This window comes from Wyeomyia smithii, chromosome 2 (genome assembly GCF_029784165.1).
Source record: "Wyeomyia smithii strain HCP4-BCI-WySm-NY-G18 chromosome 2, ASM2978416v1, whole genome shotgun sequence".
NCBI lineage: Eukaryota > Metazoa > Arthropoda > Insecta > Diptera > Culicidae > Wyeomyia > Wyeomyia smithii.
In genome coordinates, this window is record NC_073695.1 from 88,774,408 (window position 1) to 88,794,077 (window position 19,670).

General features: G+C 37.9%; 1 protein-coding gene across 2 annotated transcripts in view; it reads right to left on the reverse strand.

Annotated features, from left to right (window-relative positions):
• The window catches only part of LOC129722640 (uncharacterized), a 132,772-nt gene that overhangs the window by 81,050 nt on the left and 32,052 nt on the right, over window positions 1–19,670 (reverse strand). For both annotated transcript variants that reach the window (XM_055676247.1, XM_055676248.1), the window contains exon 3: window positions 134–194. In XM_055676247.1, coding sequence (XP_055532222.1) covers window positions 134–175 — 42 coding nt within the window. In that variant the 5' untranslated portion in view covers window positions 176–194. The remainder of the gene's footprint in view (window positions 1–133; window positions 195–19,670) is intronic.

Consider the following 19,670-nt stretch of genomic DNA (forward strand, 5'->3'; position numbering starts at 1 on the left):
AATCTGAATGGAATAATTTATGTTTTTGAAAGGCTAATTGGAGGTATATTCTCTTTGAATTTGATAATCTTTGGAGTCTAATATCCTCTAACCTATATTGTGCATTATAAATAAGAAAAATGATCAAACTCACCGTTAAATGAAAAAATACTAAAGCTATCGACCGTAATTCCATGTTGGTTTCATTGAGGAATCTGAAAGAGAAAAGACATTGTCAATAAGTGATTCGTAAATTTGAATATTATATATGATTGAGTTATTATCAACAAATTTTGATTGGAGTAGAATAGTAATAAATAAAAACACATAATGAAATCGATTTACTCTAACTGATAAATTGTAAAATTACACAATGTATATGAAAATATTCATCTCGTGAGAAAACAAGTTCAAGTAATCTCGTAACATCCAAAACGTGTGTTTGATTTACTGAAAGTTGTACGACAAGTTTGTCGGTGAATAATCAAAACCTTGCCACACTTACCAACATGTACCCACTATCAAATGCCCTTCAAAAACACCCAACAAAGCAGATTATGCAAAGTCTAGCCCAAAACTAATCAGAAAGTCCGTGACCGAAAGGTGTTAAACATTCCGCATTTTCAGATGAATCATTTGACAGACAACTCGATCTGCTGCACAGTAAATTATGCAAAACAACAACTCCCTCCCACCGGCTTCGGTTGCGATGAAGTCTCCGCTAATTTGAATTCCTCTGCTAGCCAAAAAACCCACATTTCAACACCAAATCTGCGAAATCCTCCGTCACCGAACCGAACCGAACCATGCCATGAGGGCAGGCAGAGCTTACCCCCAGCCGAGAGTGTCTACCACTCACACTCTCGGCTGGGGGTAAGCAAGATAATTTAAATACAAATGACATCACAACAATGCAAATGGTCGACTGCATCCGACTCATCCACAAGCATCGTTTTCAAAAAAAAAAAAAAAAATACAAACAGCGCAAAATATCCGCAACTGCCGACGGTGAACGGAGACGGTGTCTTTTGCTTTGCTTTGCAACGGCAGCGGGAAGGAGGCCTTCTCGGGTACCGTCGTGCTCAGCAGTGTTACGCAATTCGATTCATTTCCTTTCATTAATTTTGCTCTCACTATTGGTCCGTTCGGTGAACGCAAGATCAGCCGGCCGTAACTGTGTGTGCGTATGAAAAATTCGCCGAAGGCACCGAATTCAGTTAACCGTACGGGTGGTCAAGCGGTGATGTGTGCTAGCGATCATCAACCCAACAAGTCGCCGGGCGGCGACTTGTTGGGTTGATCTAAGAATAAAAGTAAAAATCGAGAAGCGCTGACTAATCCTCCGCCCAGCGGAGGACAATTGAATTCGAAATGCTTGATTGCGGAACAACTTCGAAGCTAAAAGTGTGGCCGAGAACAGTATGAGAACTTCAGCATGTATGAAGATTTAGCGATTAATTTAAACTGTTTTCACAATTGACTGCGGGACCGATTTCCATTTCCACGTTTCTGATCTGATCCGAAATTACGCAGACAGAATAATTGAGACTGACCGAACAAGTGAAGTTTCACAATGAAATTCTGCTGTTTCATTGCGAAACGCGGTGCTTGTGGGAGGCGACTAACTGTACACTAGCATTCACTTATTTTTTTATACAATGGTCAATAACGATCGGAGCTCCCACGTAGGCGACCATGGTACTGCTCAGGGGCGGTGAACAAAAATCTATTTCAAGTTGCTTGAAGATTGTCTGATACGATGAGTTTCGAAATTCTACCAAAAATAAATCAAACTTATGATCAACTTTTTTAAAGGGCGTAAAAAAATAAATAAATAAAAATTTTCAATTTCGTGCCAACATCGTAGTTACGTAACTGTCCCTACTACTCCTCCCCCCTATGTAACAATAAGTAACGCAGACTCAATCCCCCTCTTCCGCCTTCATGCGTTACGTAATTTGTGTACGACACCTTACAGAAGTTTTCTAGATAGTTTCAAACTTTTTTTATTTAACTTAAGTTCGAAATTAAATTATTATTTGAATTACGACTTACTTTAGTAGGCAATTAAAAAAATCGAGAATGGTGTGAAACGGCAGAATGAAAGTTTTTACATGCCTATGAATTTGTTACCACTGAACGGATTTTGGTCGTCACTGGCACAGCTACTTCTACGATAAGGCTACTTCTTCTTCTTCTTCTTATCTTCATGGCAATGTTTTTCTATGCTTTCAACGATATGCAACGATGACACCTACAAACAATGTGCAACCCACTCCGTCCTGTTTTTCAAATTCCCTCATTCTATCACCTGCACCGCGACGCACACTGTTTCCTAAGCTGCGATAACGTGATCGAAATTGTTTTGATCAAAGAAAAATGATTTTAGAACTGTAGTGTCTTCAGCAAAGTTCTTCCATGAACTATTTCCCATTTTATAAAAGCTGCAATTTTGTAATTAATTCACATAAAAGTGAGAAAAGAATTTTACTTTTCTAATTTTTGCAAGTAAAAATCCATTTTGTTCGGCAAATTTATGAAAAAATTAAAAAAAAAACAACTTTACCGAAAACATCATACTTCTTTCTACCTTTTTGCATGAACTTTCGTAAATTTTCTCTATAGAATACCTCTTAAAACCTATTTTTTCAACACAAAATTTCATGGTGATTCTCGACGATTTTTCAACGTTCTATAACGCCTTTTACTAGAAAAAAACACACAATTTAAACAGAAAAAGTGTATTTTCATCTCCTATAACACTGGTCTACAAAAATGAAAAAAAAAATGTTGTCCTTAAGCTCAAAATAGTTGCCCTAAAAAGGTTATAGTTTTTTAACAATTCTTGTGAATTTTGGAGCCGTTCTTGGTGTATGCAAAAGTGCGTCAAAACGCCGCAAAGTAAGTGCTCACCGGGTTCGTCGCTTGTACATTTAATTACGGGAAAATTCATTTAAGTCTCTAAAAAAAATATCTTTGCTAGGGGCACTTTAAGTCACAGAAATGGTTTAAAAGCTATAGTGCAGAGTCATTTCAAATCGCCTGGAAATACGCGAAAATTTAATCGACCATTTTTGATTTGAATGAAACTTTGCACACGTGTTTGGCTTAGCAAACTGAGCATTTTTCACAGTTTTAAATTAGTTTATTTGACACGGCACGATACATTTTCTGTTTTACTGAGCCAAGTACAATTCGTTTTAATTCTACGTTAGCAGGGAAAAGAGGGAGGCCTTTTCTTTATTCTCGCGGCCGACTACGAGCTAGTGGGGATTTAAGGTGAGAGGAGGGGAGATACAATTTTGACTTAAAACTATTTTGGAACTTTGTTTTTCAACTGGTAGAGCAATTGTATTCTTGTTTGTTGTGGGTTCAAAATATTTGTGTAAGCATAGTTGCGGGCTCTTCGTTTCCGTGTCTTCAGCATAGCATATTTGTATCCTTAATCTGACAAATAGACAAAGAAAATTTTAAATTTTAATGTCAGCGTTTTTCAGAAAGCAGTATAACTGTGTCATGTACTGGAGATCACCGCTTCCCAGAATGTCTCTAACGGGTACGTTCGGTTGTTTTCCTCGGGCCCGAAGGGAATCTATAAGCTCGGACCTAACACCACAGTATTCGGTACACGACCAAACAACATGCTCGATGTCATGGTAGCCATCGCCACAAACGCAGTGATTACTGTCTACAAGCCCTATACGAAAGAGATGCGTGTTTAACGTGTAGTGATTGGACATAAGTCTAGACATCACGCGAATGAAGTCCCGACCTACATCCAACCCCTTGAACCATGCTTTCGTCGATACCTTAGGAAAAATGGAATGTAGCCACCGTCCCAGTTCATCTGAGTTCCATGATGATTGCCAACTGTTGAGTGTTCTCTGACGCAAAATGCTATAAAATTCATCATAAGCAATTGGTCTTTCATAAATATCGCCATCAATAGCACCCACCTTAGCTAAAGAGTCAGCCTTTTCGTTACCCGGAATCGAGCAATGAGAAGGGACCCACGCTAAGGTAACCCGGTAATTTTTATCTGTTAAAGCACTTAAAAACCACCGTATTTTCCCCAGGAAATACGGGGTGTGCTTCACAGGCTTCATCGATCGCAGAGCCTCAATGGCACTGAGACTGTCTGTGAAGATGAAGTAGTGGTCTGTGGGTAGGGTTTCGATGATTCCAAGAGAGTACTGAATAGCAGCAAGTTCTGCGACGTACACGGAAGCAGGAGCATCGAGTTTGTAGGAGGCGGTAAAATTTTCGTGGAAAACACCGAAGCCAGTGGACTCATCTAGATTAGATCCGTCAGTGTAAAACCTTTTATCATAACTAACATGTTTGAACTTATTCGAAAAAATCTTAGGGATCTCTTGGGGTCGCAATTGATCCGGGATACCAGAAATGTCTTGTTTCATGGTGGTGTCGAAAAATATAGCATTATTAGAAGTATCTAAAAGTGCGACATTGGAGGAATCGTATGAAGAAGGATTAATATCTTGAGCCATATAGTCAAAATATAAAGTCATAAATCTGGATTGAAATTGAAGGTCGACCAACCTCTCGAAATTTTCAATTACTAATGGGTTCCTAACTGTGCATCGAATTAGCAACCGGTAAGAGAGATTCCAAAAACGATGTTTCAACGGAAGAATACCCGCTAACACTTCAAGACTCATCGTGTGGGTCGACTGCATGCAACCCAAGGCAATACGCAAACAACGATATTGTATTCTCTCTAATTTTATAATGTGCGTGTTCGCGGCGGAGCGGAAGCAGAAACAGCCGTACTCAAGGACTGACAATATCGTTGTTTGGTATAACCTTAGAAGGTCTCCTGGGTGGGCTCCCCACCAGGTTCCGGTAATCGTACGAAGAAAATTAATCCTCTGTTGGCATTTTCGTGTCAGATACCTAATATGACAAGCCCAGGTGCATTTAGAGTCGAACCAGACCCCGAGATATTTAGCGACTAAAACCTGAGAGATCGTTTTACCCGTTAGTAGGAGCTGCAGCTGAGCTGGGTTATGCTTCCTAGAAAAAACGACCAACTCAGTTTTCTCCGGAGAGAATTCGATACCCAGCTTAAGAGCCCATTCAGACAAATTGTCTAAGGTATCTTGCAATGGTCCTTGCAGATCGCTAGCCTCGCTACCAGTAATGGATACAACGCTATCGTCTGCAAGTTGCCTTAGCGTGCATGAATTTGCAAGACATTCATCGATGTCATTGACGTAAAAATTATATAAGAGAGGACTTAAACATGAGCCCTGGGGAAGGCCCATGTAACTAATTCGGGAAGTTGTCGAATCGCCATGTGAGAAATACATATGCTTTTCTGACAACAGATTGAGCAAAAAGTTATTCAAATTTAGTGAAAGTCCCTGCGAATGAAGTTTCGCGCTTAAAACTTCTACAGAGACAGAGTCAAAAGCCCCCTTAATATCCAAGAACGCAGAAGCCATTTGCTCTTTTCGAGCAAATGCGAGTTGAATTTCAGTAGAAAGCAACGCTAGGCAATCGTTCGTCCCTTTGCCCCGGCGAAAGCCAAATTGAGTATCTGAAAGTAAACCGTTTGTTTCGACCCATTTGTCTAACCGTAAGAGGATCATTTTCTCCATTAATTTCCGGAGGCAAGAGAGCATTGCAATCGGCCTATATGAATTGTGATCAGAGGCAGGTTTCCCGGGTTTCCGAATAGCAATGACTTTTACCTCCCTCCAGTCATGCGGAACAATATTTAGCTCAAGAAACTTGTTGAACAAGTCCAACAAGCGTCTTTTTGCAGAGTCGGGTAGATTCTTCAACAGGTTGAATTTTATTCTATCTAACCCTGGAGCCTTATTGTTGCACGACAGGAGAGCCATTGAAAATTCCAACATCGAAAATGGAGGCTCTTCCGTAGTTACTATAAACGCGTCGCGAAAGGTTTTCTGTTCCGGTACAGAGTCCGGACAGACCTTTTTGGCAAAATCGAGTATCCAGCGATCTGAATACTCCTCACTCTCATTCGAAACGTCACGGTTCCGCATGCGCCTGGCGGTATCCCAAAGAGTGCTCATCGCTGTTTCCCTCGACAACGCGTTTACGAACCGCCGCCAGTACCCGCGTTTTTTCGCCTTTACTAAGCTCTTCATCTGCCTGCCCAGTGCCTCGTACTTTCGTAGTAGGTTGACAGTGCCGTACTCCCGGTAGTCCTTATACGCCGCGGACCTTCGCGCGTACAGCTCAGAGCACTCTTTGTCCCACCATTTGTTGGGAGGGCGTTGTCTAATCGTTACCCCGGGTATCGGTTTCGTCTGAGCTTGAGTCGCGGCGTCGATTATCAAGCCAGCTAAGAACGCGTATTCTTCCTCCGGAGGAAGTTCCTCGTGAGTCTCGATAGATTCCGCTATAATAGACTCATAACGCTTCCAATCAATATTACGTGTAAGGTCGTAGGAAATATTGATTGGGTTCGGGGGAGTTGAACCATTAGCAATTGATATAACGATTGGAAGATGATCACTACCGTGGGGATCGTTGATTACTTTCCACTGGCAATCTAACGCTAGTGATGTCGAGCAGAGGGATAGGTCAAGCACGCTTTCACGTGCCGGAGGATTAGGTACGCGTGTCGCTTCCCCAGTATTCAAAACTGTCATATTGAAGTCGTCGATCAAGTTACAGATTAAAGAAGATCGGTTGTCGTCGTACAGCGACCCCCATAGCGAACAGTGAGAGTTAAAATCTCCCAAAATCAAAAAAGGTGCGGGAAGCAATTCTGCTATATCAAGGAGTTGCTTCTGTTCAATCCGCGCGGATGGGGGAATATATAACGAAACAAGGCAAAGGTCTTTTCCATTCATATTCGTTTGAATGGCAACAACTTCAATATTCGAGATCGAGGGGAGGTCAATTCTGAAAAAAGAATAGCACTTTTTGATCCCTAAAAGTACCCCTCCACCGTGTGAGTCTCGATCTCGACGAATGATGTTAAAATCGTGGAAATTAAGTTGGTCATTTGAATTGAGAAAAGTTTCACAAAGCGCGAACGCATCACAATTGTATGTGTTTATCAAATGTGAAAATAAATCAAATTTGGGGATGATACTTCTGCAGTTCCACTGTAACACAGTGACAAAATTCCTAACCTCTTTCAACGAATTAGTCATCGAAAGATACGATAGCTGAAATGAGGGGCCAAGTTGCTGTGAGTTGCTTCAAAAAGGTTTTCACTGTTGGGAGAAGGGCAAGAAGAATGTTTTGAAGGGGATCTGGTATGTTGAATGTTTTAAATATCCAGTCCACAATATCAGAGAATTTTATGAACCCTGTTTCTTTTATGTCTTCTGATCGAGAAATGGGTGCCCGAGGGGTTTTTGGTGCCCCAGGAAGCGGTGGGTACTCCTGGTTTGATTTGAAATTAAAACCGGGGGGTACTTGCTTCGGTTTTTCTTCACCGCTTCCTTTTTGTGTTGTCTTATTGGTCATTCCGCTAGGGGTTATCTTACGACCTTTACGAGAAAGATTAGGAGAGTTGAGCATTCTCCTCTTCCTAGATCCCTCTGGCAAGGCATAGGAACACCCTTCGACGGGATCGTCAGATGTACCCTCATCGGTTGGCAAAAAGGAAAAGATGTTTCCTGTCGAGGGTGGCTCAGCCCTCTTAAGCATTTCTGCAAAAGAGCGCTTTGATCGTTCCTTAAGGGAACGCTTAATTTTTTCCTCGCGCTGTTTGTACGCGGGACATGCCGGAAGGTCATGCCGAGTTCCCTCGCAATAAAGACACTTTTCAGTATCCCCACTGCAAGCGTTCTCAGCATGATTGCCTCCGCACTTGCTACAGCGTGCCTTGTTGCAGCAGTAGGTGGCTGTGTGACCTAACTGCTTACAGTTTTGGCAATGCATGACCCGCGGTACGAACAGGCGTACAGGTAGACGAACCCTGTCCAAGCGGACGTAGTTCGGCAGCGCGGATCCGGCGAATGTTACTCGGAAGGAATCCGAAGGGAGGAATTTCTTCTTCCCTTCTTCGATGGATACTGAATGCAATTGCTTGCAATCCAGTATCTTTACACTTTGCATCAAGGGGTTTTTAAAGCAGCCAACTCCATGACGCAAAATGTCATCGACAGTGAGATTCCCCTCGGTAACCACACCGTCGATTTCTACATCCTTGGCAGGGATGTACACGCGATACTCTCTCGTGAAGAGCTCGTAGCCAGCAATTTCGTTTGCTTGCTTCAAGCTACTCACGACAACTCGCAGTTTGTTCGGCCTCACCTTCGTAATCTCGGTTACGGCCGAAAAATGTTTTGCCAGGTCTTTGCCAATTTGGATAATATTCAATGGCTTCTTTATGGGCCGGAAAAAAACAACGTAGGGACCGCCAGCGGCATCTGGGTAAGCTTTTACCCGTACTTCCGGTACTCTTGGTACAGGACTTGGCAAAGGGGAGGGCACAGGGGAAGGTAGGGGTGTGCTGATGGGAGAAATTTCAATTTCTTCCCCGTTTGTTTCCACCTCCAGGAAAAGTTGCACCTGCATGTCGTCCATTTTGCGGGAGCGTTACGCTCTACCGCACACAAACGATAAATATTCGAATATGGGGGGGGGTTCAAGTAGTTGATGTTAAATTTTAAAAACAATTTTTCAATCTACAATGGATCAAATAAAAAAAAAGACAGTAATACTAATACTAATAACAATAGTAATAATAATAATAATAATAATAATTATAGTAATAGTATTAATAATAACAATAATAATATCAATAATAATATTAATAATAATATTATAACATAGTAATAATATTGATAATAATAGTAAAAATTCTAAAGGTAATACTTCACCGAACGTCTAAGTCACGACCTCACGGCTGATAGTAGGATTAATCGAGCGTCTCCGCAGAACAAACAATGACGATCCAGCTTCGTGTTGAGACACAGTGGCCGTGTCCTACACGCGACCTTGTAGATGCCACTTGTAGTTGACTTCCACTCGCTCGATCGTATGATGGTCCGTGCTGCTAGCGGGGTAACAGCGGTGCGGGAGAATTATTCTTGCTGATATATCAGCTGCGTATCGAATCACTGGCGGGGTAGCCTGCCCCTACCAGTGTGCAGATGTTTCTGCCGATATATAACAGTCTATTGTTATTGCGCAGCACGAGAACTAATCGACAAAAAAACACCCGTACGATAACTCGTGTATTGTTATTTTGCGAACTCAAACGGAGATAAACAATTTGCGTCTAATCGAGACGAAAGCAAAACAACGAATGAGCATTTTTCACAGGTGGAGAGATTTTTTACACCCATGAGTTACATTCTAAAAGGGCGTATGCCTTCTGGCATAGATTTTATTCGAAGCATTGTAGCCCAGAAACCGTTTGTTGTATAGAAAAACTGTCTGAGAATGAGTTGTAGGGAATTAAAAATGCACCATAAAAAAATATACACTGTACAAAAAATTTTTTTTGATCAAAAAAAAAATAAACATTAAATTTCAATTTAAAAAAAAAGAGTTGAATTTTTTTTCTAATTTCTCTTTAAAGAAGCTTGACGTTAATACGCAACTTTTAAAAAAAAGTCCAGGATGGAGAAATGAAAAATGTTTTTTTTTATGGTAGATTAATTTTTTTATAAAAATTCTAATTTAAACATTTTTCAAAATATTTGTATTCTGATGATTTTAAAAGATGCAGAGAATCATTTTGAATTAAAAAGCTCTTGGTAGTAAACATTCTAAAGGCATTGGTTTTCGAGTTATTTCTAATTTAAGCTCAAAAAATTATAATTATTTAGGAAAATACACGTTTTTCCTAATTTGTCCATTGTTCTCCAGCAAAAACCATACGTTCATTGGAATGCTTGATCAAAAATATACAATTCATTCTTTGACAACTAAACAATTGGGTGAACGGTTCTTAAGAAAAGAGTTAAATGTTCTAAGTGATATAAATATATATATATAAGAATCAAATATTTATTTCCGAGTATTATTGTCTTGAGAACATATTTTTTATGACATAGATACTTTACAGAACTAGTTTCACCTTAAATTTTATATACATCATAAGTAAGTGATTCGTCATCTTTTGAAAACAGCTTCGTTTGTATCTTATTTTCTGGAATCGGAACAAAAGAGTAATACTTTTGTGTGGCAGCTATTATTATAGATTTTTTGAAAATATTGCTCCATTCTGTTACTCCTTGTTCATATTCTTTATATGATACCCAACTAAATGACATTTTTGATGAATTTTTATTACTTTTCTGATTAGACCAATCATACAATTCTTTCGCGCTTGTAATGGGATGTTCATATCCTTTAGCTAAACTTGCATTTCCTGCCATTCGTTTTAATATGCCACCAATTGCATCGCATGGGCCTTTACCATGAGAAGTCGCAAAAATGCCACTCTGCATCGACGTTTTATTTTGTTGCAAAGTTTTTTTCTATTTTTATGTTGCAGCTCCATCAGACCTTAATATCGCTTTTTTCAACTCTATTGTTGTTTTCAAGAAACTCATTAATTTGGCGATGAACACCTGAACCGCAACAGTATCATCAGATTCTGATTCAGTAAGTGTTCCAGGTTCTGAATAGTAAACAACGAAGGGATGAATGGTGGCTTGACTATCATTCCAATAACTACACGAATCACAAATTGATAAAGACGTATTAAAATGAGCTTGACTGTTCAATATTTTTAATTTTGCGATAACGTTTTCGTTTAATTTGCGTAAGCTTGATGAGCACCGATGATCAGGAAAGGGTTTACAGCATTTGGGCTTGGTGTATTCCATTTTCACTTTATTCATCTTCACAAAATGCAAACTGTTACTAACACATCTGGAGTAGTGCAATCGTATTTATAAACGAAAACAGATATTATAGGTAACCCAGTAGTTATTGGTTGCGTACTTTACAAACAGTTATTATTAGTAAACAAGTAGGTAGTGTTGCACGACAAACATATTTTTTATAAAACATTCGGCAAGGGGGAACGTGTAGGTAGGCTAAGGTTTAGCGCTTGAGTTATTTATCCAATCGTTTTGTTGTCAGAGAATGAATTGTATATTTTTGATCAAGCATTGCAATGAACGTATGGTTTTTGCTGTAGAACTATGGACAAATTAAGAAAAACGTGTATTTTCCGAAATATTAATAATTTTTTGAGCTTAAATTCAAAATAACTCGAAAACCGATGCCTTTAGAATGTTTACTATCAAGAGCTTTTTGATTTAAAATAACTTTCTGCATCTTTTAAAATCATCAGAATATAAATATTTTGAAAAATGTATAAATTAGAATTTTTATAAAAAAATTAATCTACCATAAAAAAAATATTTTTCATTTCTCCATCCTGGACTTTTTTTTAAAGTTGCGTATTAACGTCAAGCTACTTAAAAAAAAAAAAAAAAAAATTCTACTTTTTTTTTAAATTGAAATTTAATGTTTATTTTTAATTTTTTTTGGTCAAAAAATTTTTTTTTCTGTACAGTGTATGTTTTTTTTATGGTGCATTTTCAATTCCCTACAATTCATTCTCAGACAGTTTTTCTATACAACAAACGGTTTCTGGGCTACAATGCTTCTAATAAAACCTATGCCAAAAGGCATACGCCCTTTTAGAATGTAACTCATGGGTGTAAAAAATTTCTCCACCTGTGAAAAATGCTCAGTTTGCTAAGCCAAATACGTGTGCAAAGTTTCATTCAAATCAAAAATGGTCGATATTCAACCATAGGCGATTTGGCGCGATCTTGCTCTATAATCTTTCTTTTTTTTTTTTGAACTTTAACTCTAGGGTAAAACTTGTTTTTACCTGTGTAATGCAAAAATTTACTAACAGTTATCTACAAAGAGAGACAAATGCCTATATCTGGATTGAATGATGCTTTATTATAGAAATGGGTTTGTTACCGAAGATTTGCGGTTTGTAAAGATGAGGCTAGGTAATTATTAATTGTTATATTGAATAATTATTATAATAAAAATCTTGAATAAATTAAGAAATATGAGAGATCAAAATGCGTTTTTTTCTGGGATATTTTGTGTTATAACAAAACACATTGTAGAATATTTAAAAATCATTAGGAAAAGTTATGCTGTTTGGGGACATTCTATGGAAAACTCCAAAAAGTCCATTTAAATTGGCAGATAGAAGTATGGTGTCTTCGACAAAGTTGTTTGATATAAAAAATTTCTACAACTTTGCCGAATAAAGTGGATGTTTACATTCATAAACGGGAAAAGCGAAATTTGTTTCTCACTTGCATCTGGATTAATCATAAAATTATGAGTAATATAAAATAGAAGAGATATAATGAAAGAACTTTGAATAGAATAGAATAGAATTGAATGAAGACAATACTGCTCTATTTTTTTTTTTTTTGAAAACGATTTCGATCACTTTTTTGCAGTCTTGGAAACAATGTGCGCCACCTGAATATTGCGTTATTTTTCTCCGAAGGTATTTGAGACAGCCACACGAGTTTGACGTAGAATACGTCTTATTTCAATAGGGTGCCATTGCGAAATGTCGAAAATGAAGTAAAACGGCAGAATGAAAAATTACAAATGCTTACAACTTTTTACTTTAGTTCATGAAATCAGTTTTAAAAACATTTAATGAAACATTTTCAACAAGCATTTTTAAAACAAACCCAGCAACCAATTGTGTTATAATAGCTCATTAAGCTGTAGCTCAACCGATATCCATTTAATAGCGGCTTCACAAGCTGTTAGTCAATAAAATTGTTTTTCGGAAAACGCGCGTTTTCTACCTCAGTTATGCGGTCGAGTCTTGTATACAACCTCCTACTATTTTCATCACACAGGTAGCACTTTTGCTCATCATCACATCGCTTCAATCGAGTTTGTAAGGTACATTGTCTGGTCGTGACAAAGGAGAAACTGTCCTTATTATCTCGTGCAAGGCTTGAATTCGTGGCAGATCGGAAGAATCGTTTGCTGCGTAACAGTAATTTTGCGCGTTGGTGCTGGAGTACCTGTAATGGAGTGTCTTTCTTCAGAAGTGCTGAAATTGGTAAGGAATTCCTCAAATCAGAGGAAACGCGAATCATCCCGCGTCATCTGCAGTTGGCAATCCGCATTGACGAGGAATTGAACAAGCTTTGAGTCGGCGTCACGATTGCTCAGGGAGTTTTTCTGCTGAACATCCAAGCTATTGTGCCCCCAAAAAAATTTAAAATCTAAAACCAACTGTCCTGTCTAGAACGACCACATATTTTCAATTGAAGCAGTTGAAATAAGTCTTCCATATATCAGTACTACACTGCCGTTCTTTGCATAGTTACTCCAGTTTCTACAGAATTTTCTATAACCACTTCAAGTGTAACTGAATGAAACCTGATAAATATATTTAGATGTATACATTTACAGATGAGCACTAAATAGAAAATTACATTAACACTTCAACGTAATTAATTGGTGGCCTGCTAAGGGTCATTTTTGACGTAGAAATACGTCTTACGGTAACACTCTGACAAAGGCTGTGAATGGAAAATCTAAGCATTGAGAGCGTCACGAATATTGTTAAATTTCAAATGCTTCAAACTCAATTAGTTTCCAGCAAATGTTCTTAATGCTTAAGTGATCGACTAGAAAATTAGCTACGCTTCCTTGGTGACGCGGAAAATTGTGATTATGTGATGCTAACTATTGTACTATTGAAAAATTTAGAGTTTTGTTTTAAAAGTAGATTTCGACCGATCAGAACTGAAAGAACCGATCAGAAAGGCTAAATACCATCCAATATGTGAATTTCCGGAATCAAGATGAAGCTTAAAGACAAAAAATCAAGTTTAGACGACATTTTAAAATTCAAGATGGTAACTTCAGTTTTTTGGAGAACTGCATGCTCGAGCATCATAATCATTGAAAAAAGAGAAAATGAAAGAGAACTATTACTGAAATTGATCACTTCAAACTGTTGAATCAATTAATATCAACATTAGTGCATTCCCTATCCTATTGCAAGAAATACATTGACATAAAACAGACTCTTGTAATTCCACGTTTCTCTTGCGGTGCTGTGCCAAAATGCGTTCGCCCTTTTAGAAAATTTCTCTTTAGACTATAAATTCAATGCTTTGCTGGCCTACGAAAATTTTTATAACACTTTTATTCAAGAAAAATATTGAAATAGCTGTAAGGTTTCACTCACTTTTTGTCAGGTGGCTCTGGTCGGATATGAAAAGATAGTAAATCGATTTCATACTCCTTTGGTAAGCTACACTCAGGTGACCTGACATCAATCATAGTCGCATTATCCATCATCGTGCTTCGAAGGTTCGCTGCCAAACCAAAAACTCAACGCATGGCGACGACCGATTGTCATTGAATGGTTCTCCCTAAATAGTCATGCCAAGATCGTATTTGTCTGTGGGGCACGATTACGTCGCGACTAGCTGTACACGTACCAACTGGTGGCTTCAAGGCATATCTGTAGATCAAAGCAACGACGATGGGCGCTGCTGGCTGACTGGCCCATTTGTGGCGTCGGGGGAAAATTTGCGAGAAGTGTGGCGCTAGTGAAGGTTTATTTTCAGTGTTCTCGGTACGATGACCGTCGACATGGAATTTGTAACTACCTGTATGTGTGTGTGTGATTCCCTCAACACGTTGGACTTTGAAGGTTGCCCGAAGAGTTGCATTATTATTTTTTATGGCGGCAATGTGATGAGTGCAATTATTGGGGGACCTTCAGTTTTGAGGTTCAACCTTCGGTAGGTTAAGCGTTGCAATCTTTTTCCTCCATTGAATTCAAAGCTGTAATGAAAATCATGCTAATTTTTATGGAAAAATGCTGAATTGATGAAAATTAGCCAACACACAACATTCTTGTATGAAATATACCCATCACAAGACGAACGCGGAAAACTAAGAATATATAAAACAATAGGTTAACCATACTGCAATGCCAAGGCTTAACGAAAAAAAAAAACTACAATTGCTAAACGTCGTAATTTTATATGTGATATTACTATTACAGTTCGCATAACACGTTGAGTGCATTTTGCATGAAACCATGTAGGTATGATCACAGTTAAAAACGATGCTGTAAGCTGATCTAAAACCCTTCAACCCCTCAGACTAACGAGTAGAATCCATAAAACGGAAACCAACTGTTTATATCGTTTGGCATACTCCTGATAAATGTGCTTCCCGATAACATTTGCCTCGACCACCGCTTTAATTGGCAAATCAGCCAAACCCGATTGGTTAGCAGAGCAGGTTTCTTTCCTAGTCTGTTGATGTCATCTCACACGTTAACAAACACAATCATGTTCCTGCACCAAACAGGGGCGCTAACAATATGCAACTTTTATGGACTGGCGGAAAGAAATGTGCCGCATAATTTTATCTATTCGCCATTTCCTTCCGCTTTGGATGCTTCGGAAGGCCTATCTAACCGCTTACCGAGGTTAAATTTATGCGCCTATGGCATCGGCTTCAGCGGAGCAGCGATCGGCGCGGGGTACTTTCGTTTACATTATCACATGAAACGAATCTACCGTGTTAAGAGCACGCGTAGCCTGGGAAGTAGAGTCAACGCGAAGTGGTGGTTGGTGTTGAGAGAATTTCGCAACTCGTTCGTCGGCAGAGTTTCGTGCTACGGAAAATAAACTTATGGGAAGTAGGAAACGATCGTTTGAGGATAAGGAAAGCCTAAAGTGTTAGTTTTTCATACCTGGTGGGGGATGGAATTGTTTCAGCAGTTCACAAGAACTGCATTGTTTTGCTCATTGGGTAAATTCACGCGGTAAATCGCACATAGTGCAGCCAATTATGTTTTATGCGAACTGGTACGACATTCATTCGCGTATGGGAGCGACCCAGTTGCAGCAATGTGGGGCTACCGGGAAAGTTTTCTGAGCTCTGTTTTTGTTAGTATTTTTTCAACAAAAATTGCCTGTAGCAGATGGAAAATTATTGATACAAATTAAGTGCTAAACTAATATAGTAAACGAGTCAGATATCTGCGGCGTACATTAATGATAAACATTGCGATTTTCACAAGTGACTTTTTCTATTTTGAAGCATTACAAGAAAAAAATCTGCTCAGAAAAAATCGGTTTTTTAGTTTTCCTTCGAGAAGCGAAAGTAAATTTCCATTTGGAGTTTCGTTTGACTGTTCTGATGAAAGTTACCTCGAAGTGTAAAATAGTATTTCTTCAAGTCAAGGTTACTTGAAATAACTTCAAGCCTTTTAAGCATTGACACTAGACTAAGAAAATAACCGATTATCAAGAGATTTGTGAACTGTGACAAATACAATTTGTTCAATTTTAAATGCTACTAACTCCGCATAGTTTCCCAGAGGATGAACCAACTACGATCATTGAATCAAAGCTCGACGTGGATTTCAGAAATATTGTGAATGTTATCACTGGAGCATATGAGTCATATTTATCCGATCACAAGCTATTTTTTACGCTGGCTGGAAGCAGCTCGAGAGTTTTTGAAATATTTAAACGTTCGGAAACAATAATAGGAAACAAGGATACAGATTTCATTCTAGAACTACAAGTATGTACGCCAACTCAATGCAATACTAATAATATAATTCTCCATAATCCAAGTTTAAATATCACCATGCTTTGGTTGTCAGAGATCGCTGGTCCTAGAAGAGAACACAATGATTACAGATTTTGAATCATCATCGAATATTTTCTACGTATCGTAACCAACTCATACTTTTTTTAAGAAATTATAGTTCAGAGTTATGCAGGAATGCGTTTAATACTTTGTTGCCGTATAAACTAGCATGAATCATACGTGTGACTTGTTTTGCGATGGAATCTGTGAAGATCAAATGCTAGAAGATTTCACCATAATTTATATAACTACTGATGATTCTAATGAAAATTTCAAATGGATTATCTGGAAATGAAGGTTTTGAAAGCCTATACATGATATTTGTAGGAAATTCGCCTGGAAAAACTCTTCTGAAGACCATAAGGCGCTATGATGCTTGTAAAAATAAGTTGATTGAATGTCTGACGAACGGCTCACCATTGAATTTTCCCAGCAACACTGCTTCAGCATGCTGCTATTGCAAACTTGCTTAAGGATGAGAAATAATTTCGCGTGGAATTAAGCAAGAAAGTGTGATTTTTGCTCATAGTATCTTCGGAGAAGCCTCCAATATAAATTTTACGTGGTATCATTTCTTATCACATGGTTGAATTTGCAACAGCAGCATGCTGCAGCAGTATTGCTAGAAAAATTCAATGGTGAGCCGTTCGTTAGATATTCAATCAGTTTGGGGTGAATAACTTTTTCTACAAGCATCGTAGCGCCTTACGGTCTTCGGAAGAGTTTTTCCTAGGAAAATTTCCTACAGATATCATGTATTGATATATGTTTAGGAGCCAACTGGAGATCCCTAGAGAATGAGTTTTGAAAAAGTGGATTTTCCCATGTAAAATCGTATGAAAACTTTAAAAATATTGCGCAAAATATAGTTTCACCGATTGATTTAAAAATTTACACAGTTGTTGTAGGACCCATAAGGAATAGGGTTTGCAATATTCCCGGGAATCGATTTCCCGGGAAACGGGAATAAAAAATCGCATTTCCCGGGAATTCCCGTGAACCGGGAACAGACAAATTTTTAAAAAAAATGAGATTTTTAATGAAGTTGATCAGTAAAAGGTAACAAAAAATTGTTTAAACTTCATTCTCAATTCGCATGAAAAACAAATGAAATACAAAACATATTCAAGTTAACATAAAAAATTCGTGATCGATTTTTGTGGCATATTTTTGCAGAAGAGCAAAATTAAAGGGTTTCATGTCGTCAAACAATCGCTTCCGATCCGCTGACAATTTTCCGTTGAGCTCAAAAATTTTATTTCCTTCTGTAAAACTTTGCTCAAGTCTGCTGAATCACCGCTGATGTTCGATTTCTAGAACACTTTCAAATCACCGATTACAGCTTTTGCTACACCTTATTGAAAACTGGTGTCCAATTCTTTCAGTTTGTTGAAGAGAAAACTAAGTGTTAGGCAGGCATTAGACGCGGAAAATATTTGCTATATTCGGTACGGACTTTTTTAGCAAAATGTTTTTTACACTACAGTAAATATTTATTGCTTACTTGAGCGGTGCAAACCTATTCGCTATTTTTTTTTTTCATTCAAATATATTTGCTATGCTATTGTTATTTTTTTTGACGTAGGACTACGTCTAACCGCACTATATTGAGATACATTCCGCGAAAACTAAAACCAAGATGTAACGTCGGAATGAAAGATTTCAAACGGTTATACTGATGTAACCACATGATGGTTCACAATAATCAATATGTCGTTGGATTGATAAAATGATGGACAATTTTGTGATTCTTCAATTTTCATTATCACTTCATTGTTAAACAGTGAAAATTGAATAAAAGTTTCAAGGTCGAATTTTCACCAACAATGTACCAATCATATGCGAGCACGCCTGGCACAGACTTCATGAATAGACACCATCTGCCTGCGGTGATATCCTGTATAGCAGTGGCAAAAAAAATTGACAAAATCTCCCCGTCCCAATAGGTCGACTAATGTTAGCCTCCATGAGCCTAGACTATTTTGATGTCTTGAAAGTGAAGCTTTTTCGGAAGGTTCGTAACCACCTCCACTATCAGACAGTATTACGTTCTGCTGGTAATAAATATGTTAATGTTAATAAAACTGATGTCTTGAAGGAGAATATGATGGCACAGGCAACAGTACTGCACCAAGCAATGTATGAACAGAGCGCTGGTTACTCGTCGTCTATCAGTGCAGAAAAACTCGATATTCATTTTTGGTCAGTCAAGCCAAGTGAAACTACATTGCCACTGTTGATGCACAGCGGGGCGTGGAACACAATCGAATTGCCGTTTGAATTGTCTTCTTCTTCTTGTTTCGTATAGCAGCAAATATCAGAATTCAATATGATTTTTCGGGTGCCGCAAAATACACTGCGCCGCCGGGGACAACAAAATGCGTTGTTTATTTTTGAACTATACACTCTGTTTTTTTCAGATTTATTTAAATAATTAATTATAGGGTATTTAAAAGACAATAGAAAACAAAAATGCTCCGTACAGATCTTTAAATAGGTAATTAAACGAGCTGAACTGATGATTATATTTAACTAGCTAAATTAATTTAGTCCAATATGACAAAACTAGTTGCATCCCTCAGTGGCGGTATAGGTATATTAGTATTTGTATTTTTCAATTGAAAACTTTTTTGAAATAGCATTTGCAAGAAAATATTACTTTACTTAACATTACTTGTAATTGAACAACGCTATGCAAACATTAATTGCTGAGGCTAATGATGTGCATCACTCTAGCCCATTTTATTTTCGAAGATAACAGACATATAACTTTCAAATATGGTATCTTCGTTGTACTTTGGTATCTTGAAACTGATCAAATTTTTTCTGATTGATTCTGTATACTGATAAAATGTTTAAAGTGACTTGAATTGAATGTTAACATGTTCATAAAATTCTATACAATTTTCAAATTTTCTGTGAATATACATTTTCTACTAAAACTGTGATTCGTTATCGATATTTTTTCCTCGAGCTTGTAACTGCAAGAAAAAAATTTATGTGACATCTTTGCCGCTTTGTGATCGATGAGTGAGCCAACTTCAACACGACAAATAGATATAGAAAGAAGTTTAATT